This window comes from Halichoeres trimaculatus, unplaced genomic scaffold, assembly GCF_033239565.1.
Source record: "Halichoeres trimaculatus isolate MK-OKI-2021-1 unplaced genomic scaffold, fHalTri1.1 fHalTri1_scaffold_9, whole genome shotgun sequence".
Lineage (NCBI taxonomy): Eukaryota > Metazoa > Chordata > Actinopteri > Labriformes > Labridae > Halichoeres > Halichoeres trimaculatus.
The window spans coordinates 30,646,903-30,670,897 of NW_027437188.1; the positions used below are offsets into that span (position 1 = coordinate 30,646,903).

General features: G+C 40.9%; 2 protein-coding genes across 3 annotated transcripts in view; both read left to right on the forward strand.

Moving 5' to 3' along the window:
* Positions 1 to 5,006, forward strand: nars2 (asparaginyl-tRNA synthetase 2, mitochondrial). The gene is made up of 14 exons (XM_074679577.1): positions 1 to 347; positions 630 to 739; positions 849 to 969; positions 1,089 to 1,229; positions 1,339 to 1,419; positions 1,573 to 1,667; positions 1,799 to 1,931; positions 2,413 to 2,511; positions 2,630 to 2,667; positions 3,430 to 3,496; positions 3,615 to 3,752; positions 3,888 to 3,985; positions 4,396 to 4,422; positions 4,513 to 5,006. Exons 1-14 carry the CDS (start codon positions 195 to 197, stop codon positions 4,655 to 4,657), a joined length of 1,446 nt encoding a protein of 481 aa, XP_074535678.1. The 5' UTR covers positions 1 to 194; the 3' UTR covers positions 4,658 to 5,006.
* Positions 5,007 to 5,365: 359 nt separating this feature from the next.
* Positions 5,366 to 23,995, forward strand: part of gab2 (GRB2-associated binding protein 2) — a 39,873-nt gene continuing 21,243 nt past the window's right edge. For both annotated transcript variants that reach the window (XM_074680132.1, XM_074680131.1), the window contains exons 1-2: positions 5,366 to 5,774; positions 22,297 to 22,597. In XM_074680132.1, the coding sequence (XP_074536233.1) occupies positions 5,703 to 5,774; positions 22,297 to 22,597 (373 nt within the window). In that variant the 5' untranslated portion in view covers positions 5,366 to 5,702. The remainder of the gene's footprint in view (positions 5,775 to 22,296; positions 22,598 to 23,995) is intronic.

Here is a 23,995-nt window from a genome sequence, read left to right on the forward strand (position 1 = left end):
CACGACTGACGTAGGACCCAAACAGGAAGTGCTAACATTACACAAGTGGACACAACGTGAAAGTCAAGCCAAGGCAAAACGATAGATATCTTCACAAATACAGTAACAAACATGTGATTTATAACATAATTTAGCAGTTTCGACGTGGTGCTCTTTTAGAGGCATCTGTCTCTGAAGGTGCAGCTTTTAAAACGATGTTTCAGGCTGCAGCTAAAACGCTTTCGGTTGCATCAACCACCCGAGGAATCCTCTCATGTATTCGACACTTTTGTAAGAAGATACCAACTAAACTACGGGTTTCTGAAGCTGTTTCAGGAGCTGGGCTAGGGGAAGAAATTAAAGTACAGGTAACGTTAGCATTCCTTTTTTACTGCATGACATTATACGGTGTTTGAATTACATTTTATATGAGCTAACTCCCTCTTATCCAGGAAAGGAAACCCACGATACTTACCAGAAAGAACATCATGACTTTCCTTGATTTTTTTTATAAATTAAAAGTGTGGTTTCGTTTTAGCGAATGTTCTATATCTATATGTTTTAACTACATATGTAAAATTAATGACATTCAATATAATTGATCACATTTTTGGAGATGAATACTTAATAAAAATATACCTCTGTTGCAGGGATGGATCCGTTCATCAAGACCACAGAAGACAAATCTCTTTCTCCATGTAAATGATGGAAGCTGTTTGCAGTCATTGCAGATTGTTGCCAGCTCAGAGCTGAATAACCCGTAAGCATCTGAGTATTCTCTGTAAAATGCGGTGTCTGGTTTGCCCCCTGCAAAAACTGAAATCATTTTTGCTGTCTTTATCTTTATCTTTTATTTTTCATTTTTCGAGGTTGCTAACATTTGGCGCCGCTGTTGAAGTTACTGGTATCCTCAAGAAAAGTCCACACCACAGACAACCTGTTGAACTTAAAGCTAACCAGATCCGCATAGTTGGAGAATGCAACTCTGTGGTGAGGAAGAAAGTCTCCGCAAATGGCCCACCCACATTGTATTATTCTAGCTACATGCTTCTCCTCAACTGTGTTATTTTTTTGAAGGCATGCAAGCTATGATTGTTTTTTTCTTTTAGGACTTTCCTTTCAAAGTAAAAGAGAGGCACAATTTTGAGTATCTTCGTCAGTTTCCTCATCTCAGGTGTAGAACGACCAACTTTAGCTCCCTGTTGAGAATAAGGAGTGAGGCCACTGCAGCAATTCACTCATATTTCAAGGTAAAAAAATAAATAAATAAATAAACGAATTTAGGAACTTTTAACACCAGACACAGGGATGTATGATTATTTTAGTTCATTACTTTGTTCTGTCGTTTTTTCATTTTAGGAAAAGGGCTTTGTGCAAATTCACACTCCAGTTATCACCTCAAATGACTGTGAAGGAGCAGGGGAGCTCTTTCAGGTGGAGGTGAGTGCTTGCAGATTGGTTAACTAACCCTGTGAAAATGGAGGTTCAGTGCTATTAACAAAATAATTTGAGCTTGTGGTGACTTCCACATTAGATTGTTTGTTTCCAATATACAATTTTCAGTCGCCCTTTAAACTTGTGTTCTTACCACAGCCATCAGGCCCAGGATTTGAAGGAGATGAGAACTTTTTCTCGGTCCCAGCCTTCCTGACCGTCTCTGGTCAGCTTCATTTGGAAGTGATTTCAGGGTGAGAGTCACTTTCTAAATTTATGTTTCAGAGATCTTCTTAACGATGCTCTTCTTCAGTGCTCTGTCCAGAAAGTGGTATGAAAATATACTAAAGTTGGTGTGTAACTGTGCATGTCTCTTCCTTCCCAGGGCTTTTTCTAAAGTCTATTCATTTGGCCCAACTTTTCGTGCGGAAAACTCTCAAAGCAGACGCCACCTGGCTGAGTTTTATATGGTGGAGGCTGAAGTTGCCTTCACACAGTCTTTAGAAGATCTCACCAAGGTACGTAGTGTAATTTTCTTCCAAAACATGATTACCATGTTGATTTCAGATATTAATCAAAATAGAAGTGCGGCTTATACCTTTCCCTCTGCTTCCTCCTGGACAAACAATACGCTAAATTCTAACCTCCCTGAGAGCCAGTAGTCTATTTATTTTGGCATTTATTGCAAATAAGGTTATGGTTAATGCTCTTGAGTACCGCATTTCCTTTTATCTAATCTTTACTCTCTTCACTGTGCTTCACAAAGCTGTGTGGGGATTATTTTGTCTCTCAGTGCCATGAAAGCTTCTTTGATAACCTTTGACAGAACGCATTCATTACAGACTCTTTAGACAAGCATCTTGGACAGAGACAAATAATGTCGTGCCACATCTTAATATGAAATTCAGATATTACAACAGCATTATGTGACTTTGAAAGCTGCCCTTGTGCACAGTTGCCCTCGCAAGTTTTAATTATTAAACTGGGCCCACTTCTCAGGTCATGGAGGACATGTTCCGGTCTGCCACAGAGCATGTGTTGGCTCACTGTGCGGTGGATGTGGATTCGTTTCACAAGCATGTGACTCCTGGACACAGGGTGAGTCTTGAAGGACGGTTCTTTAACCTGACCTGTAATAACAATCAGTTACAACTGCACTTGATTTCAATCTCTATTTACACATTTTTCTCTTATTTCTTTCTTCTATTTCTCTAAGGACATTGTAAATGCCATGCTGATGAAGAAATTTCCTGTGTGAGTCTCTGTTTTTGGAAACATGGTTTATACAACTCACTGATAAGGAAGAATAAATCCAGACCTTAAAGTGATACTCCAGGATGGAACAAGTTGGGTCCTATCACAAGGTTTAGGGCAGAAATTACCCTTACAGCAGTGTTTTTGTGCAGCAGAAGCACAGGGCGCACGCACCAAAGACCCCCTCCCTGCTCCTCTGCCTGTTTCCTCTGCACTCAGACGGGGCCATATTTTACTTGACCAAAAACACAAATAAACGGACTCCCACCGAAAAAAAATCTTACATCGCTCTGCATTCACGCTTTATTCAAAATGAACGGCAGGTCGTCCTCGCTCTCATAATCACTCATCTTTGCGTTGTTATTGCATAATTCGTCCTGGCAGACCACCTGCGTCTGTTTATATCTGGCACGCCGCGTGCGCGGACACCAAGTGGCGAGCGCCTTTTAGCCAGCTGTGGCTCTGCAGCGGAGGTAGCGCCGTTTGAGGACACGAGAACTAGAGCCTTATTTAGCAGTTTTTGTGTGAAAGCAACGCGCTGAAAATTCTCTAAATAAAGCGTGAATGCAGACCGATATCAGATTTTTTCGGTGGGAGTCCGTTTAGCAGGGAGGGGGTGTTTGGTGCGTGCGCCCTGGGCTTCTGCTGCACAAAAACACTGCTGTAGGGGTAATTTCTGCCCTAAACCTTGTGATTAGACCCAACTTGTTCCATCCCGGAGTATCACTTTAAATAATTGATACTATCTCAATGTGCTTTCAGGATAACCTACAGCGAGGCTATTGACATCCTCAATCGTAGCTCTGAGAAATTCTCCTTCCCCACAGATGTAGGTGGCTGTGTTGTTTTCTCTTTGCTCTGATTAATATCTCCCTCCTCTGTTTGTTTGACGCTAACTCCATCAAGACACAGAGCTCCACGTTGACTCAGCTCTTTTTCTTCTGCAGTGGGGTTGCGACCTTCAGACAGAACATGAGAAGTACCTGGTCAAACATTGTGGCAACATTCCAGTCTTTGTCACTGATTATCCTTATTATCTGAAGCCGTTTTATGCAAGAGACAACCAGGACCATCCGGAGCATACAGTAAGGCTCAGTGACGCTGTTAAAAATGCAGAGTGAATCAATGATTCTACCGCTCAGCTTCTTCCTTGTAATGTCAGACGGGTTATCGCAGAGATTTGCATATCCGAGCTGACTCCGGCTGTCGTTTGTGTGCAGGCAGCTGCAGTGGACCTTCTTGTGCCAGGAGTTGGAGAGCTCTGTGGGGGCTCGCTGAGAGAGGAGAGGCTGGATCTGCTGAGAGCTCGGCTAGAAAAGTAAGGACACACTCCAGGGGTATAAGACGGCCCCTGCTCAGCATTCAGACTGCAGTTGGCATCTTGCTTGGCTTGAAATTTCAATGAATGAATAACGTCTGCCTTGTTTAGCTGGATCTTTTTTTTCCTACATTTTTGCTGTCAAAAAGCTCATTCGTCTTGATTTCACATAGGGTGACATTAAAGAAAGTTTCAGGTCATGTGTAAAATCTTAAATATTTAGGGTAATTCACAGGGACTTTCCCAACTCACCACTCAAAGAATACAAAAATCGTATTTTACGTATATGTTTCCAGTGATGTTTGAAGAAAAACACGATAGAATACAAACAAAGAGTTGCAAGATAAGATTATTTCATTTAAATTAAATGTTTGATTTTAACGGCTCTTTCATAACTCTGACTTTTCTAGGGTTGGACTGGAGGAGACCTACAGCTGGTAAAAAACAAATTATTTACATCAACAATGTCAGATGTCACATCCTTGTGGTCCAGTTGAGTATTAATTCCTCTATTTTTCATTTTTCAGGTATCTGGATTTAAGACGCTTCGGCTCCGTCCCTCATGGTGGCTTTGGACTGGGATTTGAGCGATACTTGCAGTGCATACTCGGTGTTGAAAACATCAAAGATGCAATCCCTTTCCCCAGATTTTCCCATTCTTGTCTTCTCTGAAACAAACTTCAAACCAAAAAAAAAATCTTTAGTCCAATTTTTTGCCTGAGGAAACATCAAATAAAAATGTTTAAAATCTACCTTGCATCAGTTTCTTGTGTTGGATGTCATACATTCCTGTCTTTAATTGAACTGTGCCATTTAATTTGAAACCATGATCAGTGGGATTAAGACAATATAATCTTTCTTTCAAAGGGAAAGAAATCTGTTAACAAAACAACCTTATGTAAATTAGGAATTTCACGCTTTGTGTGTTTATTTCTGTCAGTTATGTGGAAATTCCCCTTTTAGCAACAGAATCAAGGGTTTCAGCTTTCCACCAGATGGTGCTTTTTCCCGGGAAAATGCTAAGATTCACTTCACATTACTTGATAAGAATTCTTTAGTTTTTTATTCCAGAAAACAGAAAATATGAATGTATCTGCTTTGACTGACACTTGTCTGTTTTTTGTGACGTTTACAAAAACCGTCTGATTAATTTATAAGAATTCAGTTGTGTTTTTATGTGTTTAATAAAGACGTTTTGCTTTAAATTCTTGTTTTTTGAAACAAATAAGTGAGTGTTATACATGAACAAACTTCTTCGTTATTTGTGTTCATTTTGAGATCTTAAAGCTACTTTACGGCAGCAGTTTTCCCATCCTGTTCATCCCAGCTCAGCCCATCCCTCTCTTTGCTCGGTGGGCGTGGTATGAGTTGGGAAAACAAACTGCAGACACCCTACGGTACTTCCTCACCCTGCATCAGTTGAGTTTCCCCGCGGCTCCTCGTCAGCTCGCCGTGCGTAATTGCTCAGAAATCGAGTTGCGCCTCTTTTTCCTCCAACTGTCGGACTGCGCGCTGGCTGTTGCGCACTGTACCACCGGGAGCTACTGGCAACGTCTCCGACCAGCACTACTTTGATTTTATCAAATGGGGGGAGCAGACTGCACCAGGGAGAGCCAAACGCCGACAGCTCTTTGAACAGGCAAGCCTTCAGGAGCCGTCATGTTCTAGTGACAGACGGCAGTTGTAGAGCAAGAAGAAACTGCACACAGTGACAAACATGAGCGGCGGAGAAATCCTCTTCCAGGGCTGGTTAAGAAAGTCACCGCCGGAGAAAAAACTGAGGAGATATGTAAGTGAATCACACTTTTAAGTTTTCTCTAAGTTTGTTCTGTAAGTTGACGTACTCCTTTCTCTGTCCACGACCTGCTTGTTTTGATCATCTGCTTCTCAGATAAACGGTGGCAAACTCATTTAACTCTAATACAGCAGGTGCACCCACCTCCATCTGGACCTCTCCTGTGTTTGTAAGCCTTAAATGAGACATTTCTTGAAATTATAGTCTTTATCCATCAGTCTAGAAATGTAGGTTTCACATCAGTTACCAGGTTTTACTGAGCCCACCACCATAGGGTCCCTTGACAACATAGAGGTAAGCCTTTGTAATACCCAACAGCTGTCTACAATTTTGGCTAAATAGCTCACAGACACAAACTGCTATCCTGCTTTATCTCATCCCTATGAGGTAATGTCTAATCAGATATTGATTTGAGCAGTTTTCATCATCTCCCAGCCAACTCCTGTCACAACAGAAGTGATGTCTCCACAGCATTAAAGAACCTTGATCAGGTTTTTTAAGCCAAAGCTGTTAGTCTGGTGTTGGGGACTGGCTGTAAATCAGATAATAGGATTTATTGAGGCAGATAGAACCATGAGACAATCTCCTATAAATACAGCTGTCCACTGTTTATGTATGGTGTTGCATTACCAGGCCTCTCCATGTTCCTACTAGCTGACTTTGCCATGATGTCATCCCTCTGTTTCATCTGGAAATCCATCCTTGAATGTCTTCAAATGTGCCCCCCTTCTTTTGTCCTGTCATTTCCTCATTGTCTTCCACTTAAAGCTTGCTAATGTTTACACAGAGACCACCATGGTCAGTATGGAACAGCAGCTGCAGTGGTACAGAGGAAAAAACTAGCTTGGTTCATAGCCGTACTGTATAAACAACAAGAGAGGAGAAAAAAAAACCTCATGAGACATAATGGAGCTAACATAATGGCCTTCCTCAAGCAGGCAGGCAGGCAGGCAGCAGAGCAAGGAGCAGCCCTCTCAGCCATTCTCACCCTGCTTCTCACCCTGGGCTATAACCTGTAAACAAGTAGTCGCACACAGCTCCAGCCAGAAAACAGTGTCATGAGATGGAGCGTCCAGAACGGGCAGACTTGTTAATGCGATAATCTGACCATCTGAAATTCCTTCCACTTAAAGCTAGGCTATGGACAATCAGGGCCATTTACTCCTCGGTATTGCTGTCATCTGACATAGCTGACGTTGTGATGTGGAGGAATATTTTCAGATACTACTTTCACATACTCTCAAACATTCCAGCCTTAAGGTGTGTGTCACAAACATGGAGGCAAGTCTGATCGGTCATTATATTGGAATGAGTTGAGGAGGTGCTGATGGAATGTACTTTTTCCAAAGCAGTCACTGGTATGTAAATTATGCAATAGTTCATACAGTGGTGTATCTTGAGGTGATCATTATGGATATGTTTCAATCCTTAACAACACTAAAACAACACACCCTGTCAATATTCCACCTCTTTCCACCGGGATGGCCTGCTTCAGCCAGCTGAGGCCTGTGTGTGTGTGTTAATCAGTCGTGTTTCTTGTTGAAATGGTTGATCAAAAAAAAAAGACGTACCCCATGACTTGTCACAGATGTTTTCACAGATGTTTTCTGTCTCACTGCTCAAAATGTTTCATGCCGTGTACGATTCCAGGGGGGAGGTTCAGGACAGGAGTGAAAACTGGTACTTCCACCACAGCTCTGGCATGCAAATCATATGCAAAATCAGGGAGCTAAGCTCTCATGGCAGTTAAAGCCTGGATTGAGCCGGTGGTAAAACAGGAGACAACATGTCTCTTCAGTAACAAGTACGACTCGTCCTGGTTAAATGTTTGTTAATTGTTTACAAAAGCTATTAACTCTCCACTGTGACTCACTCCACAACAGCTACTTGCGACCCAAACACATGATAAGCGTAAACTCTCTGTGCCCCCCCCCCCCTCTCAGACATGTGACAGCAACACTGCAGGCATGTGTAGTCACTTTTCACACATGCTGCATCCCCACAAGGAAAACAGCTCCACTCCAGTGTCTCAGAGCTTCTAAATGACTCACTTGGTTGGCTTTATCTCTTCTCAGGGGCCGGTCGAGGCTCCAGAGGTGGGCAGTGGTTTAGGGGTGTGTGGGAGTGGCTTTGGTTGCTTTTGTTGAACAATGTCCAGAATAAGCAGAAAGGAACATGAAAACAACTGACTAACCCAGCGCTCATCCAGCACCTCTTACAAAGATCTTATTAAGTTATTTCACTCACCCGTCAGTCATCAGACAATCTGCTTCATCATGTCTGATACACTCACTGCAAACAATCCTCTATTTGTGGCTGATGCTTTGGCAACCACATGTCACAAATCAGTATACTGTTAATCAAACATTTGAGTTTCTACCTGATCTGTAGAAAACAAAGGAGAGAATATCCCTCACCTGTCCTCTGACCTTCACCTTGTTAAGTTTTCCAAGCCACATATTCCAGTGTTGACATTAGACGCTTAAAACAACGTCACCGATAATGTCATGCTCGCTCAAACCTACTTTGCATGCACAGAATGAATCACGCATGTGACGTGCTGCTGTTAACAGTTTAATCCCTGGTCTCAGGTTGAGATCAAGCTCCTGTTGGCTAAACCCTCCCATCGACCCCAGTGTTGTACCTGACATCACAAACATGTCTGTTCACATACAGTAAAGCATTGCCACATTCCAGACAGATCATATCGGCAGGATGATAGCTGCTGCTTCTGCTTTCTCCCACTGCCAGCGTCTGGGAGCTTTACGTGGTGCCCCTGTGGATGGTACACAAAGAGGAAGAGAGGTCGAGGAAGAGGAGGGGGGGTTGTCAGTGAGCTTCCAAGGCAGGCACAGCAGAGCAGAAGCCGCCTGTGTCCCACTGTCAGCTGCAGGGTCTGCTGTTGTTTTGCAGAGGGGCTTTGGGAAGTCCTTGCCCTCAGAGGTCAACAGAGAACGCCTCCCAGTTCCTGCTTTGACAGACACCCAGCGCTCACACAGACATTTTCCTTGTTCCACTTTATCTGAGGGCCCTCAAACAAAGCTCTCCCCAGAAGCTACAAAACTGGGTTGAATGTGGAGCTGGAGTTAGATTACTTAATCATTTAAAGATATGGTCACTGAAAGGGATCACTGTGGTGGACATGGGGCATAACTGGCAAAGCGCTGAGATTTATCTGATGGTAAAACCTAAGAATTGATTGTTCTTTGCTGTTTTAAACATACGATTTAAATGAAAAATAAAGCCAATATTCTTCATTTGACATAACTTAAATCAGCATCCTGACATGGTAAGAAACATGCAACAGGGGCGGCGTTATGGGTGGGCCCAACAGCCCCAGACCCACTCACTTTCTGACAGACTCACCTGAAATTTTTCTTAAAATAAGAAAAATAAATAAAAACTAGAAAAGCACTCAGAGAGCGCAGACCTCCGCCAAGCATATCGTGATTTTCACCAAAACTTTAGTCTTACTTTTATGTTATACTCTCTTTCAGCAGACTGCCTGCTAAAATTTGGTGTTAGTTGCAGGTTTGTACGATAATTTGTAACCTGACAGTGTTGAAAATTATGATGACCCAGTACATATTTCATATTCCAGATCTTAGTATCCAGAATTTTGGCAGGATCTGGATTGTAATTTTACATTTGTCAGAAATAATCGTGACCTTGTCTTGGAGTTATATACACATATAGTGAAAACGGCCCCAATCTCACAATGACAAAAAATCCTGGATCCAGATGGTGATCCAGATCACCTCCAAAATTTAACCACTTCTTTCTTATCTTATTTAAAACCTTTCCTGAAAATTTCACCAAGATCCGTTGGTTATTTTTTGAGTTATGTTGTTCACAGACAAACAAACAAACAGACGGACAAACTCTTCCAAAAACCCAACTTCCTTGGTGGAGGTAAAAATCAATCAAGACAAATAAAAACATCTTAAAAGGATTTTTTTTTTAAAATATGGAGACTTTATGATCATTTTGTGAGTATTGGATACCCTGACTTTATGAAATGAGCAGAGTCTGGCAATCTTTTAGCCCGTTTGGGGAATAAAAGAGAGTTTTGAAACATTAAGCTTCATGTTTTACCTGTAAGTGTAGAGAAAGATTTTGGGAAAGACTGTAAATTTTATTTAAATGTGGTTAATTTTGCTGCTCTTACAGCCTATAATAAATGAAAGCTGAGGCGTTACTCTTTGGCCAATACCATGGAGAGCAGTTGCAGGTAGGGACGTCTGATGCACTAAAACATTATAAAGTATAATCAAATATTAAAGGAGCAAAAGGGATCCATATCTGCTTCAAAACATACAAGTGGTATTAGCAGTAACAGTAGTACATATATATCTAAATAGGAAAAGTTATGGACTAACTTTTGTAATTTAAAGCCCACCCAAAGTTAGTTTGGCCCACCTAAAACTGAAACCCTGGCTCCATCCCTGACAGGGAAGATATGGCAGCTTTACATTTACTGTGAAAAATGAGATTTGGAAGCAATTAATACATGAGGTCTGCAGCTGCCCGTCGCAGAAAGTGTATTTTTGCAGCACAAATTTTTCATATTCTCTGTGGAAATCTCATGCTGGCCTTGTCTGAACCCTTGTCATAATATCCTGTCCTTTGCCATGAACTCCAGTTAATCCTGAGTGATTTCTGTCCAAAACCTAATTATTCCACCAATAGCAGATGCTGGGCTTCCTTTGGATCGTACCTACAGGAAGTGTTGTGACAGAGGTCCCATGACAGGGGAAGAAATTAAATTGGTCCCAGGGTGTATAAAGCTATTTAAATCTATCAAGACTCTATCAGCTGAGCTTACAATACTGCTGCTCTGAAGGGGATTAGATCCCATTGATTTTTCTCTTTGGTTTGGGCCAGAGGTTATAGTCTTTTACTTATTTGCTGAACTCTCAGAGAGTACACTCTAGCAGGAATGATAGTTTTATTAAACTGTGCTGAGAATAAAATCAAACAAATGCTACAACAACAACAGGGATCATAACAGTCCATGGAAAAATCCATTTTTATTGTAGACCCCTCGGCAGGTTCAGAGATCATAAATGATCACAGTTAAGAAAGGTATTCAATGACTACATCCTTATAAAAGTATGAAAAGAAGCAGTTAACCATCAGAGAGACCCAGTTGATGTTTTGGTGACTACATCTGAGCACAGTCATATGAAGGGTCTATGCTAGTCGGTCTTACATGGGCTGATAGCTGACGTGTCATATGACTGTCACTAGATTAGAATGGCCTTCTGAAGAAAATGGGCTTCACAGTCATGACGTGAGTCAGTGGAAATGCCTGTTGGCTCTCATTCAGTGGCAGGCAAAGACGTAAAAGTGAGATGATACTGCAGTTTTCAAACCATGCTTTCCATTGTTGCAAATATAAATTGACCAGCAATGACATCTGAGGTTTCAGTGAGAGACACTGAGGTGGGTGACACATGCTGTTGTTGAATTTCTTAAGAAGAGTCATTTCCACTCCAGAGAGTTGTGAATCTAGATTGAGACAGGTGGGAAACTCTTATTTCGACTAAATTCAACTATAATAAAATGTGAACATCTCCTGCTGTGTTTTAGAGTTTGTGGTATTAAATGTCACTTAGCTTGTTGATAAATTGAATTTGAACTCTTTATGACCTACCATACCAGGTCTGTTTGAGCTTATCTTTATGTTTTTAAATGCTGTCATTTCATTTTTTGCACAAACTTTTGTCGTGCATCAGTACAACCTCTAAAACCTGAACTTTAATAAGAAGCATAGGCTTAATAAAACGCTAAAAATTAGAGATGTCACGATCCGTTACAATGATCAGTATCGGTGTCTGTTATGGCTACTTTTGGAGGATCAAATAGCTTCGGATCCCGTGGCGTGTTTTCAGCACCATTACACTTTACGGCTGCTGTAAATCAAACCATGTTGCAAACCTGTCCACTGTGTGGGACTACTTCGCTTTAGAAAGCAATGATAGTAAAACAGCGTCTTGCAACATTTGTAAAGTGAGTGTTCCTTGAGGAGGTACCAACAGGGCTCTCTTTAATACAACAAATATGATTTGACATTTACAACAGAATCACCCAACAGAGTGCAAGATTTATCAGAGAAAGGTATCAGTACTGAATCGGTATCGGCAAAACATATCATGAAAATATCAGCTCAGATTGAAAGTCAAAATCTGTATAGGAACATCCCTATTAAAAAGTGCAATGAACAATAAAAAATTCAAGTTTACTCTTATTTTCTGAATACAGGGATGTCATGGCTGTGTCCCTCAAAAATAGGAAAATAAAAAACGCGATGACATGTATTCAACGCAGGTTGTAATGTTTTTGTTGTTTATACTTTATACTGGCTTTCTGGAAACTCATTAGTCGAAGGAAACAGTGCTTAAGGAAATGTTGGAAAGGCAATAAAAAAGTGGAACTCTCCAGGTTTTTCAAGAAGAATGGCGGATCTGCCTTTTCTGGTCAAAACTGAAGGGCCATGCAAATGGTAGCGCCGGCACTACTCTGGACTCTACACACATCATAAAGATTCTTACATTTTAACAGATTAAGAAAACTCATAGCCTTTTGAAGTGGAATAAATCGTATTGGGTTGATACTTTATGACTTGTGAAAGCAGTCGTAACATATTAGCAGCAAGTACCTTTAAAATGAGAGTGAATTTTTGTGTTTCTGTTTCATTTGAAACACCTTGTCATGTTGCAGTGAAAGGATGCAAGCATTCTACCCTAGAGGCTGTGGCTCAGGCTGTTTCATTAGTCAAAATGAAAGTGAATAAAACCACCTAGATTTAATCTGATGAAACGCCTATGTTTACATGCAGTCAGTAACCCTTTCATATTTGGAATCGCAATTTCAAATCTAGCAATAACCCAGTTGCGCAAGAGCCACATAGACATCAATAACTCTTTTTAAAAAACGTGTTTTAAAACCCAAAAATCCCCCCTGGGTTCCTCCTTTTATATCTGGTCATGTATACACCTATCGGGATTTCCCCATCAAAAGGAACATTAATTGGTGCTCTGTGCATGTTATGTTCGCAAGGCATCTTGGTCTTTTGAGTGCGGTAAGTCCACAGTGCTGCTGTTGCAATGGATACAGCAAGAAGAAGCTGGAATGGCGCAAATTGCTATGTTTGCTTATGTGTGTAAATAGGTTATTCTGAATGTTTTAGAAACTGGAATACTGACCTTAACCTGAACATTGCATGCAAACATAGCCAGTGATTCAGGTGGAAGATCTAACTTTGTCCTGTCCTGATCTAGCTTTCTAGAGTTTAAAAATGTGAAACTATTGCACTAAGAAATAAGAAAAGTGCAAATATCTTAAGTCTAAAATGATTTTAAGCAAAAGGACTCTTACTTGTGTGTTTCAGCTACATGATATACTTTACAGTGGGTTAATGAAGGTTATAAATGCCAGGTCTTAAAGAAGCATCTGGCAGTGATGATGCACTCGTGTAGCTTCACAGGCCTGACGATCTTTGAGCTCCAGTGATGCTAGGGCAGTTAAGGAGTTAGACTTTCCCTTCCAGTTGCTACCCTGAGACCATTCCAGAGATTTGAATTTAAATGTAGTGTTTTATCTTTTATCCGTTTGCTGTGCGTATAAAATCCCTTTAGAAGGAGTCAGAGAGGGAGCAGAAGCACACATCACGCCCTCCATATGCAGACATGTATGAGCTGCTGCAGATGGCAGAGGCAGGGGAAGTGACACAAAGAGTTCTGATTACAGATAATGTTCCCTGCGAGTCAAACTGTTGGGGTGGGCTCATGCTAAATAAACCCAGCCTTTTCTGATACGGAGACGTGATGTGAGATTACTCATTTTGCTAATGATGGAAGTGTTCAGCTGTAAATTGAGGCTGATTATACCTACTGAGTGCTTTAGAGAGGTTGTTTTTCATTCAGATTTCACACATCATTGCCTCTGCGACGCCAGTGAATGAGGACTGCAGGTACCGAATGCAGCATCCCTCTTCATCATTATCACTCCTGAAGAATGGAGCTTTCCATCACAGTCATGTGACGATGTTGTGTGCAGAATCTTATATCCTATAACGTCACGAAAGATGAATAGCATTCAGCGCTGCTTTGCATGCTCAAGATTGAGTTTAGGGTAAATGTTGTGCTTGAAAGAAGGATTTGAACTTGGCCGTTCCTCACATGAGGGAAGTATTCCTGCCCTCGAGAGAACCCTGTCTGTCCTGGTGCACCATGGCTAACCTCCCACCCTCTTTATTAACACACAGGAATTTATGGGCCTGTTTGGGTCTTATCGGCATGCGTTAAGTCTTGCAGCTGCCGGCCGTCCAAGGTCAGTGTTTTGACTATTGGGAAACCTGAGCAGTATGATTTAAATTGCAGCGGTGCACGAGTGCATCCTTTGGACTTCCCTGTCTCTGGTTTTATACCTTTAGTAATTCTGTTTAACGTCTTTTTCACATGAACCTCCGTGGGTACACAGATGGGACAGAGTTGTGTCCAACTCAGGAGCTTCTGGAAATCCTCAGCACTCCGACAGATAACGGGCTGGAGCTGCTGAAAATACAAACTGGCCTCTCATTGTTGGCACATGGTTGGACTCCTGTTTTGTTTGTGATCTGAATTTATGGGAAATCCTGCAGGAGTGTGTATTATAAACTTTGTCAGGGTCGGCTGTCTGCTTAACTTCTGGCTCAGAGATGAGACAGAGCCCTGTGTAAACTGTAAGATGTCTGAGAAACTTCCTTGTGCTCTCTTTTGTCATTTGTGGGTTTAGCTTAGCGTTGCATAAACCCATGTCACATAGGTAAATACACGTACATGGCATCTTGTTTCATTTCATGCACAGCTCTGCAGGTTAAAGGTAATTTTATGCTGTGAACTGCAGGCGATATACCCTAAATGTAATTGGATTGCATTCCCCCACTTGCTTAAACTCCCATGTGTTCCTGGAATGTGACGTGTGACCAGCTATTGATTAGGAGCACATAATCAGTACCCTGTCGTCATTGTTTGCTGCAGCCAGTCCAGGCTTCCCCCCTCTTCCCACATTAACCAGAATCACAAGTGTTCAGGCATTCACTAGCACAATCGGTGCCATTATGTTGGTCCCACCTTTTGATTCATGCATTCAAAACGGCCTTGACTGCTGCTCTTTTGTTCAGAGGTGTTTTCTAGATGTGATTCTAGCTTTTTTTTGGGCACCAGAAGAAACAAGAAGTGACACAGCTTAAGTGCTAAATATTCCCTTTTTCTTCCTCACTAACTTTGAGAGACTAAAAAACACCACCCACACAGGATGGATGTGGGAAGAGTGCATTACAGGATATTTATGTGGGAGGACTACCATGTCTTTTCTCTTTCCTTAGAAACATTTACAATTCAGGGCAACTGTAATTAAAAGCTAGCTCATGCAGAATGAGCAGCAGGAGTTCAGAATTATTCATGATAAAGTTTTGTTTTTAACCTTTGGAAGAAAGTTTGGATGGTGCTTGAAGCTTAAAGTATGCCAAGTTGGGCTGGGATGCCTCTTTGAAATGTGCAAGAAGAGATGCTGGATGAATCTGAAAATAAAAGGAAGACTTCCAGGATATCGAGTATGATTTCACAACCACATAGCTGGATAGAAATGTTTCAAAAATCCATTAAAATATGAAGTTTGCATGTTATAGTTCCCATTTTGCAAAAGCTTTTCTTCTTATTGGCTGAAAGAAGATACTAAAGGCCTCAGAGACCCCTTCTTAAACTGGACGGACACTCCAAAGAAGCAAAATCTTTCAGTATCTTCAAAAAACTCATCAAAACCAACATTTTAGACAAATAAAGAGAATCAAAGATATTCCAAAACTTGTTTTGTATTTCTTATTTTTTCCTTTTTTTGGTGGAAATTTAGTTTTTATGTTTATGATTCGTTTTGCGTTTCATTTTGCTCCAAGCATGACTCAATAGAAGGTTAATAGGCATGCTGGCAGAATAGTATTTCTTTTTGAAAAGTATTTTCTTTCTTATGTGTGTTTTGTCATGTGTTTAGTTAACGTTTTGTAAGAGAAGGGCCATATACAACAAGATATTTCTCCTTTCTGCTCCTTTTCATTCATTTCAGATTTTTTATATTTATATTGCATACATTAATTTTTTTGGTAACACTTTATATTAGGGAACACGTATTCACTGTTACTTAGGTGCATACCATCATGCATACAAGTAACATACTAGCCCTTCATTGGTGTTCATTAAGCATTTATTAGCACCTTATTCTACATAGCCTTATTCTACCTCTATTATGGTATGAATAAAGATTTTTCATTATATTAATTCCTAATTATCACTTATTGACTGTTAATACATTTTTTGTGAATCCATCTTCTGGTACTGACCCTTTACAAGGCCTTAACAACCCACATTATTATTCAGGAACAACAATGCATTCGTTCACAGTCAATAAGTGATAAATGGGAGTAGATATAATGAAAAATCTTAATTCATATTGTAATGAAAGATGGGTACCGAAGTAGGTACTTTTATAGGTATTAACCAAATTCTGTCAAAAGTACCGGGCACTGATTCAGGTGAAATAAAAGGTACCATGTTTAGGTACCTAAATGCATCCTTGTGACTGTGAGGGAGTGGAAGAGTAGGCCATTTGCCATGCTGAACATGAACACAACATTGCAAGAATAAATATCAACAAATAAAAATGTTAAGTTGATTTTCCAAGATATTTTTTATTTTTAAACAAATTGATATTTTTTACCACTTATACACAGAAAAGTACAGAAAATTGGTACCATTGGGTACCGGTACCGACTGCCAGGTACCGGGCATTGGTTAGGGATGGGTACCTTTAACATCTGAAACAATACGGTAACGATGCCAGGTACCTGGCATATTTATTTGTCGATATGAAATCTTGAAATGTTGTGTTCATATCCAGCATGGAAAATCACCAACTCTTCCACTTTCTCACAGTCACAAGGATGCATTTAGGTACCTAAACACGGCACCTTTTGATTTTTAAATGAATGGCGACCCGGCATTTTTGACAGAATTCGGTCACTACCTATAAAAGTACCTAATTCGGTACCCATCCCTAGGATTGGTACCGTATCATTTCAAATGTGAAAGGTACCCAACCCTAATCGTAATAGAGGTAGAATAAGGCTATGTAGAATAAGGTGTTAAGAAGTGCTTAATAAATACTAATGAAGGGCTAGTATGCTACATATATGCATATTAGTAAGCACCCAATTAACAATGAATATGTGTTTCCTAATATAAAGTATTACCATATTTTTATCTAACAACATGAATGAAATAAAGATCAACTGTAAACTATAAACTCCTCTTGGCTCTCCCTGTTCTCTGAACCATCCCTTACAAGCCCACCAGTGGGGCCACAGAGAACACGACAGGGATCCCTCTGAGCTCACCTTTTACGAGCTGTAATGCGGCAGTCGCTGTGTTTTACATGCAGCTTCATCCCTGTGTTGTTATTGTGTGTGTGAGTGTGTATGTGAGCACTCTATGCTCAGATCAAACAACAGACGTGTTACCTGAGGCCAGCAGTCTGACACTACACCAGCCGAGTATCTGGAGTCAAAAGAGGTAAATCACCCCGCTGCAGCACGTAACCTTTCAGAAGCTGGTATAGATGAGAAAATGTACACAAGCGAGGCGTGCTGCGGCTCCTCAGTGCTGGTGTTTGTGCAGCTGTACAGTGTGTGTACTGCAGCAGCAGGTAAAGCAGAGAAGGCAGAGTCTGAGACAACAAGCGGCTGTCTCCTCCTCTCCTGCTCTAATAGGAGGAGAGGTAAACAAGAGCATGCTAACCTTTAACTTGGATAACACATGTTTAGTTTGGATGTTTGCTCACACACATTTAAAAACATGCGGACTGAGACTTATCAGTCAGACTGTTGACACAGCCTACTACTACACACACTGTCTCTTGCTCTATTGCTGTAATAGGCACACCTTGGATAATTGTTTGGGATACAACCATCTGAGTTCATTTGTCTGTGTTACCAGGACAGCAGAGTGATGAGTTTGGCTCCAGCATGGGGAGGTGTGTTTACTGTGCTGTTTTACAAATGTGAATTGCAGTATTAGGTTGCTGTAACTTATCTGTATTCTCTAACTTATGCTCAACACACACCAGACAATGGTGTCCCTTTTATATCCGTAAACTGGGAACTTTTGTTTGAATGTGTTTGTTTTTTCACAGTATCCTTGTTTTGCAGCGGACCAGAAATAGAGCAAAACAAGGATACTTATCGGCACGAAACAAAAGGAATCAGCAAGAAAAAAATGTTTTGATCCTATTTTTAGATGTGAACGCACTCCAAAGATTGTTTTGTGTGGTTTTGTTATTAGATGTTTTCCTTCCCAGTCATCGAAAATAGATGCAAACAGGTTATCCTTTGTACTCCGCTGTAGCCTCTCTATCTGTGACTGGCTGCCACCGGCACAGGACGAATGAGATGTTGGAACAAGCAGGGATCAGAATTAAATGGGATGATTGAGTAAGACTGAAAGGACCAAACACGCTGCTTTCATACATATGGATGGCTGCCCTTCATCTTGGAGAGCTTCAAGCGCTGGCAGGCGACGCTTCCTTTTTTTCAGGTCTGGAGTTGTGACCCTGAAGCAAGGCTGTTTAAACTTGAAAGAAACTGTTTTCTCACACTTCTCATAGGATACTTAATGTGCTGACTCAAATGTGTTTTCTTGTTCTCTGTTAAGCCTTTGATGTCTCCAGTAAAAAGAGCAGTTAGTGGCTCCAACATGTCCTCTCTGGGTGTTTGTGTGTGAAGCTCAAATAATAATGTGATGCTTTGTTATTGTGTATTTTGGTTGTGATCAGCGGCCTAGCTCTCAGCTCTCTGAGTGGTCCAGTGGACTGTCCAGTCCAGTTGTTAACAAGGGCAGTGGATCTCGGCTAAGCCCTGTTGTTTCTGAACAGTGATGTAGCTTAAACCGAAGCGATGAGGGGGAGGGGAAAGTTGGAGAGCTGGGAGAGTTCAGCCTAGTTTTACAGCTTCGGCTCTCTCTTCCCAGTGCTCGGACAGTGATCGATGGGCTTAGACATGCTCTGTAGGACAGGCAGTGGGTGGGTTAGTTCATTTTGTTGTGTCCTCCTCCCCCATGATTTACTTCACAAGGGAAGTTAACTTGGATTATAAAAAGTGCGTGAGAACAAGAAGTAAACCACATCACCAGTTGAAAAAAGCTGATTCCAGACTGAACGCTCCTCAGATGTTTTCATTTATCCTCCGTGTAATGTATCTGTGAGAGCCTTAGCTCTACGTGTGACAGAGGAAAAAACATTACTCAGCCCCCTCATTCAGCCCGGGCTGTGCATCATTTTTCTTTTGAATAAGACAGCAACTGCTTTTCCTGTGGAAAATACTCATTCTATTTTTAGTGTGATAAGGCCTCCTAAATGAGTTGTATTTCCTCCATGGTTGAGAGCTGTTGCTGTCCTGGGTTAATACGCTGTCCACAGCTGAAGGATGCCAGGAATAACCCAGCTGGGTCGCACTGACCTCTTCAAACCGGGCAGAGCTCCAGGTCTCAATTAAGTGATGCTCTCTCCTTCCAGAAAAGGCAATAATATTTAAATGGGGCTTGCAAGAGTTATAGAGATATCTGATGGTGTAATGGCTCTGAACCAAAGAGCTATGTGACCACACTCAGGTTAGCTCCTCTGGAGGAGTGTGATGACTGCTGTGTATGTTTGTGAAATAAGGAAACTCACACAACACTTCAGAAAGAAATTCAAGGAGTAGTACTATGACTTCTTTTGACTATGTTTTCTCACATCCTCTGCTTGAAGCAAAACTGAACATTCACAGCACACTCTGGTTGTAAGAAGTTACTACATATACCTTGAATTCCAATAACTTCCTTTCTTGACATCAGCGTGATAAAATCTAATATTGTATTCACACTTTTTTTTTTGCTTCCTGAGACAGGGGATATTGGTTAGATGCATGAAGCGGGGCAGCTCGACTACCACCACCTTTAAGATCACACTGCCTCCCGCTTTTATCAGGGTATCTGTCCAACAAAGAATAAAATGAATACAGTGTTATTCTTCAGTATACCTCAGGAGGGTTTCAGCTACACAACCCAGATAAGATCACAATCTACACCTTCTGTGAGAAATAAGAAAACATTATGTGTTGCTGAGTCTTGGAGCTTTCCACTCATTAACATTTTGCATTAAAGGGGCTGTGAGGAGTTTGAAAGAGATTTTGAAAAAGTCTCCCCTCAAGATAAATGCCTGAGTGTGATCCACACTTTAAAATGAGATTATCAGCGCCAATATTGCTGCTTACAGTTTATTTTAAATTGCTAATTCTTAGCTTTCAGGTCAGTCAACCAGGACTGGATTGCAGAAAAAGCAGAAAAAAGCTTTACAGGAGAGAGATACATCCCAAGCTAAAGGCTAATTAGCCTTTAATTTGGGCTGTATCTCTCTATAGCACAGGGGCTAAACTTTTTGTGCTACCATCCATTCCAACCCACAGTCAGCAGTTATTCTACAGTGGTCTGTTCAAACTTGAGAGTCTATCAATAAAATGAAGCGTGAGCCACGTTAGCTCTGATTGGTAGATGACTGGCAGGACATAGCTAACCAGGATTTACTGACGTTACACATTACAGACATGTCTTAGAGCACTGGGCTGCCAGCTGTGCTAAATATAAACGGCTACTAAACTACTTACAGACTGGCAGTGTTTATTTTCTGTTGCGTTAGCCTACATATAGGTTGGAGCATCAGGCTGCCGATGTAGCTAACATGTAGCCAGCTGCTAAAATGCTTGCTTGATGTCCCGTTTCAAACCGTAGCACTTCGTAACTGTACTGATAAATACCTTACCTCAGCGCGTTGTATCCAGTAAAAAGTGGTCTTGAACAAAGAAAATTTGTTATGATCCAATCTCCATTTTATTCCAAAATAAACAGACGCCTCACTAAAAGTAATTTGCAACAGTGTGCAGAGACTCCAGGCCAGAAGGTGGTGAGGGAGTGCAATTAAAACAGATCCTCCTTGCATCTTTAAAACTGCAACAAACTGGTTTGAATCTGAATGTAAAATCTATTTTCAAAAATATAAACATTGATTCATGTCTAGAATGTAAATGTGTTTTTTCTCTATGCAAAAGATTTATGTTTAGCATTAGCAGTGGCAGCTAGTCTGACTAGAGTGACAGTAAATCTTTTTGACCTTTTTAAAACCTTTCTGACCCATGCACATTCTGGCAGGATGGCACCTGAGAAGACTGCAGATTACAGCTTTATGTAAAGACACAACAGGGCTTAGATACAGAGGACATTATGACTTGGAAAAGGCTAACAATGGCTCTGTCATGACTTTCAGGGACACATGGAAACACTGTGACAGGCTACAAACTTGGGAGTGGCTTATTCACCCATTATGAAAGATGCATCAAAGAAAATTTAATTCATTCATCCAGGAAATCTTTATAATACATCTGAGAAAATATCCCAGCCTCTGTGTGTGTGTGTTTGTGCATCTGTATGGTGCTATTCTGGTTGGAGGGGGGGGGGGGGGGGTGGGGCAGTTAGCCTTGCGGCAGTGTCTGTGTTGATGGAGAGAGAGGGGGGCCTGCAGGATCCTGTGTGTCAGCAGCCTGTGTGTAAGAGACATTGCCTGGCGGAAGTGCATCACTGGCAGATGTCCAAAAGCCCCCCCTCGACTCCCCCCATGCTCCCCCTTTCCCTTCCTGGTCTATCTTCCTCTTTTGTCTCTGAGCACAGAGAACACAGAGGCCCTTTAAGACTGCCACTGGAAAAAAAACATATGGGGCTGTTGGAACCAAGGCCACTGTTCTTCCTTCATGCTTTTCCAGCTGACAAATACAACAATAGTGTCATTGGTGTGAAATCAACACATTGTATTGTAGCTTTTCGCACTCTTGCATCATGGCTGCTTTGCTTTTCTGGAGCGTGTACTTCTGCTCCGTTTCATGTTGTTATGACAAGAAAAGTTAAATCACAGTTTCCGGGGAAACTCCAGCAGATGCTGCTCCATTATGATTGGATGAAAGCAGAGCTAGTCTCCAGTTGTTGAAGGAAGAGGAGGGACCTGTATGTGAAGCTGTCATTAGGTTGTGCTTCTCTCGTAGTTTAGAGAGGAATATCAGCACAGGAAATACGTTAGGAGGGAGTAAACACCTGCCGCCTCCCTTCCACAGCCTGGAACATTCGCACAAACCACACTCAACCACATGTGGGCTGAGGCACACTAACCTGCTGCTGTACGCAGACTTTCTGTGATCTGTTACATCAACAGTTACAATCAAAACTCAGTCTCCATGGCTACAGTATGCGCAGTGAAATAAGTTTGATGCTGTAAGATTTCACTTTTTTAACACTACAGTTTTAATCTGAAGTAAAAATCACATTCATTATTTATTCCCGCGTATAATCGGATGATTGAGTGCTTTCACTTGCTAACTGGGCACATGTTCGTCTCTTTTGTCCAGGCATGGAAGAAGCGGTGGTTTATACTTCGCAGCGGCCGAATGAGTGGTGACCCTGATGTTCTTGAGTACTACAAGAACGACCACTCCAAGAAACCCATCCGGGTCATCGACCTGCACTGCTGCGAGCAGGTGGATGCCGGCCTGACCTTTAAGAGGAAGGAGTTCCAAGACAGTTTTGTTTTTGACATCAAGACCTCAGACCGCACTTTCTATCTTGTAGCAGAGACTGAAGAGGAGATGAACAAGTGGGTCCGCTCCATCTGCCAGCTGTGTGGGTTCAACCAGTCAGACGATAACCATGGTAGGCAACCCTGAGCTCTGCTCTACTCTTTCTTTACTTCCTCTGAACATCTGCTCTAGCTCTGCTGTAAAATAGCATTTCCAAACAAGAAGTTAATATATGAAAGTGCTAATTATAAGACAAATACTGTCTGTTAATTCATTAAACTCTTACATACTGAACTGTTCATTTGAAATCAGTAATAACTTCCCGAACATCTTTTGTTATGTTGTTTTGTTTTTTTGTGGCCTGAAATTTGATGACTGTTGTTGAAGTGATCTAAATGCAGAATAACGTGTAAGTTTTAATCTTGTTTACACTGAGGCTGTATTGGATTTTGAGATGGTTTAAGTTAAGATCTTATTACAGTAAAGTTTCCTGGCCCTGGTCTGCATGCAGACAAGTTTCAAATTAGAATTTGTTATATAATCCTTGTGTTCCAAATGGTAAATGTTGATTTAATATTGATAATTATTTCTTATAATATAGCAGCGAGGACAGGGTTTAATGGTTTCAGTGGTTAAAGATGTTAAATTATGTTATGTTATAAATTCCTAAAGAGGTTCGTAACGTTTTAAATTCAATAATATATATTTAGATTATTCTGGCTATGATATTTTCATGTCTTGTGTTAAACAGGACAGGATGATGTGTAATGTAAGATGTTTTCTCCAAAAATGAGTGTTCTAATGCTTAAAAAATAGACCCTCCCTGCTCTCTGAAACATTTTTTAAGGATTGACCATCCATTTATTAATGTGACAAAGGATACTCAGTCATTCTCAGTCGATCTGTAGTACAAAACTTGCTTTAATCATTTACACTGAGGGATTTATTGGACCCAGACCATATTGTAAAGTATAAAATATGAAGAGTATGTAGAGATTTATATTGGAAAAAATACTAAATCTATAAGTCTTGAATCTGAATTGGCATTTTATTTACTAAAACACAAGAAAACTTGTGTTTAAATTACTTCTGCCAAGGAGGTTATGTTTTTGGGAGAGTTTGTTTGTCTGTGAACAACATAACTCAAACAGCAACAAACGGAGCGCGGTGAAATTTTCAGGAAATGTTTAAAACGGGATAGGGAAGAAGTGATTAAATTTTGGAGGTGATCTGTATCACCGTCTGGATCCAGGACTTTTTTAAAGGATTCTTTATCATTGTGAGATAGGGCCATTTTCACCATATGTGTATATAACTCCACGATGCATGGTTGGATTCCTTTGCAAAACAATACAAGACAAGGTCACCATAATTTCTGACAGATATATGAGTACGCTCCAGATCCTGGCAAAATTCTGGATACTAAGATCTTGAAATGAAATCTGTACTGGGTCATCATAATTTTCAACTGCTGAAAGGCAGTATAACATAAAAGTAGGACTAAAGTGTTGATGACTATCACAATATGCTT